This window comes from Oreochromis aureus, unplaced genomic scaffold (assembly GCF_013358895.1).
Source record: "Oreochromis aureus strain Israel breed Guangdong unplaced genomic scaffold, ZZ_aureus HiC_scaffold_126, whole genome shotgun sequence".
In the NCBI taxonomy this organism is placed as follows: domain Eukaryota; kingdom Metazoa; phylum Chordata; class Actinopteri; order Cichliformes; family Cichlidae; genus Oreochromis; species Oreochromis aureus.
In genome coordinates this window covers 17,159-19,809 of record NW_024108736.1, presented here as the reverse complement: position 1 = coordinate 19,809, position 2,651 = coordinate 17,159, and the positions used below count along the sequence as shown (strand labels likewise).

At 40.2% G+C, this 2,651-nt stretch overlaps 1 protein-coding gene across 1 annotated transcript; it reads right to left on the bottom strand.

Annotated features, from left to right (window-relative positions):
- Positions 1-342: 342 nt before the first annotated feature.
- On the bottom strand, positions 343-2,193 carry LOC116325148 (nuclear factor 7, ovary-like). The gene has a single exon (XM_039607629.1). It carries the CDS (start codon positions 2,101-2,103, stop codon positions 718-720), a length of 1,386 nt encoding a protein of 461 aa, XP_039463563.1. The 5' UTR covers positions 2,104-2,193; the 3' UTR covers positions 343-717.
- Between the last annotated feature and the right edge of the window lie 458 nt (positions 2,194-2,651).

Here is a 2,651-nt window from a genome sequence, read left to right as displayed (position 1 = left end):
TGAAGTTTTAATATTAAATATATTTCTTTAAAAAAGATTTTATTTTTATATATATTTATAAATGATGATTTCTCTAAACATCAAAACTAAAACCTAATTATATAACATAGAATGGTAAATGGTAAATGGCCTGTATTTATATAGCGCTTTACTAGTCCCTAAGGACCCCAAAGCGCTTTACATATCCAGACATCCACCCATTCACACACACATTCACACACTGGTGATGACAAGCTACATAGTAGCCACAGCCACCCTGGGGCGCACTGACAGAGGCGAGAATAACACAACAAAGCAAGTAATTAATCCAATCAGTCAGCTATAGTTACACTGGTATCTGAATGAATGAAGATGCTGCTGAGCCTTATACCTTTGCCTTTATAATATTTTTTTGGCCTTTGCAGCTTTATTTGATAGATGTAGTGAAGAACTGACAGGAAAGCATGGGCAGAGAGAGAAAGGGGATAATACGTGGCAAAGAGCTGTGGGTCGGACTCGAACCTGGGCTGGCCACTCTCAGCCATATGACATGTGGGTACAAAATAACAACAACAAAATAAAATGAAACCCTCATCACAAAATCAATCAGACAGTTTGATTAATAATTTTACTGACCCTTTACAACAAATTAAATATGCTTTGCTATCATGTTTGCTAAAGTCTTATTTTGTAAACCCCCACTAAACACACTGTTAAAAGGCTGAGATCACTTTACAATCAAATCTCAGTCTGACAGATTTTGATATCAGAGGTTTTGGCATTTCCTGCCTTCCAAATATGAAAATATGGGAAGAGTTTCTCAGTGAAAGTGTCTCTGTAAGTGTAGATGTGAGTCATGTCTTCAGGGTCATAGAAGGACACCTCCCCTCTGTCATAGTCCAGCTGGACTCTGATCCTCTGGAAACTCTTCTTCACTCTCACAGTCTCACCATCACCATTATTGTATTTTCCACTGTGATGCCATAAACACCAGATTCCACATTTTGGTGAAGCAAAACACTCTCCCTTCTTGTCAACTGACTCTTTAACTAAACCCAGATTCCAGTCAGGATGGTCTCCCACCTCCACCTCCCAGCTGTGTTTCCCTGAGATGAAGCCCTTAGAACCAAAAACATTGGTATAATTAGTGTTTCTCTCTGGATTATCAGGAAGCTGCTGCTTTGTGTCTCCAAGTCTCACACTGGTCAGATCATCAGACAGATAGAGACAGGCATTTGCAGTGTTTGGGTCCAGAATGACAGGACTGAAGTGGACCTTCTCCTTCATCTTCTCCCACACTCTGAAGGACAGGTTGCCCAGGTGTTTGGCCACATCTATCAGTGCTCCTGAGACCAGCTGTGGATCTGACACTGAGCTCTGGGCTCTGGCTCTGCTCTGAGTGTCTTTATAACTGCTGAGGAATGGCACACTGTGTTTCTGCAGCTCTTCTTCAACAGCAGAGATGCTGTCTGACAGAGAGGAGATCTGCTCCTCAATCATCCTCATCTCTCTGATGATAGTCATCCCCTTCTGCTCCTCTTCCTCCCTCAGAGCTGCCAGTCTGGACTCCTCTTCCTCTTTCAGGAACTCCTGGAGCTTGTTGAACTCTGCTCTGATCTGCCTCTCTGTGGACAACAGCTGCTTCTTCATGTGTTCACTCATTTCATTGTATGTTTTCACCACTTGTTTGTATTTGTTCCTCTTGTCCTGCAGAGACTTTAAGTCAGATTTCAGCTGCTCCTTCAGGACGTCGATAGCAGCTTCTACAGGAATCACTTTGTGACTCTGGTGGTGAGGAAAATCACAGACAGGACACAGAGGTTTGTCTTCATCCACGCAGAACAGTTGGGGCTCTTTTTCATGTTCACTGCATACAGCCCATGCTTTCTGTCTCTGAGCAAAGGAATCAGCCATCTCCTTCAAAGGAAAGTTAATTCCAAGATTTTTTTTTGAATTTTTTCTTTCACAAAGTGGACATATTTTCTTCTTAGTTTTTTCCCATATTGTTTTCAGGCAGCTTAAACAAAAACTGTGGTTGCAGGTCAGAGTTACAGGATCTCTGAAAATCTTTGAACACACTTGGCAACGGAGGTGGCTTTTGATAAAAGCGTGTTTCCCAGCCATTTCTTTGTTCTTAAAATTCTCATAAAAAACTCACCAAATTTGCTTTCTTGCAACTTGTCCCTCTCAGTCCTCCGAGTAAGCTCAGTTGAGTTAGAGTTCTGACCTGCTGTAAAGGAATGACTAATAATCTGCAGAAAATTTCATCCAGATCTTTCCCTGGTTAATTTTTAATTTCTAACATTTCCCTATTAACTTTTATAACTATTATACAGAATGGGCTGTGAAACCTGTATAATGCAACCTTTAGACTGAATTTAAAGTTTATGGTAGACTAAAATGCAATTAGCGGGAGATTTTACGGGAAGCTTCTATTAACTTAACATTAATGATAGCTGTATGATTTTGATGAAGTCCAGTCTTAGTATCATTACTTTATATCTTTATCATTTAAGATCAAACTATTTGTATTTTCCAAAAGTAGTCTGGTCCAACACACACACACACACACACACACATACATATACAGTGGCTTGCAAAAGTATTCGGCCCCCTTGAATTTTTCCACATTTTGTCACATTACAGCCACAAACATGAATCAATTTTATTGG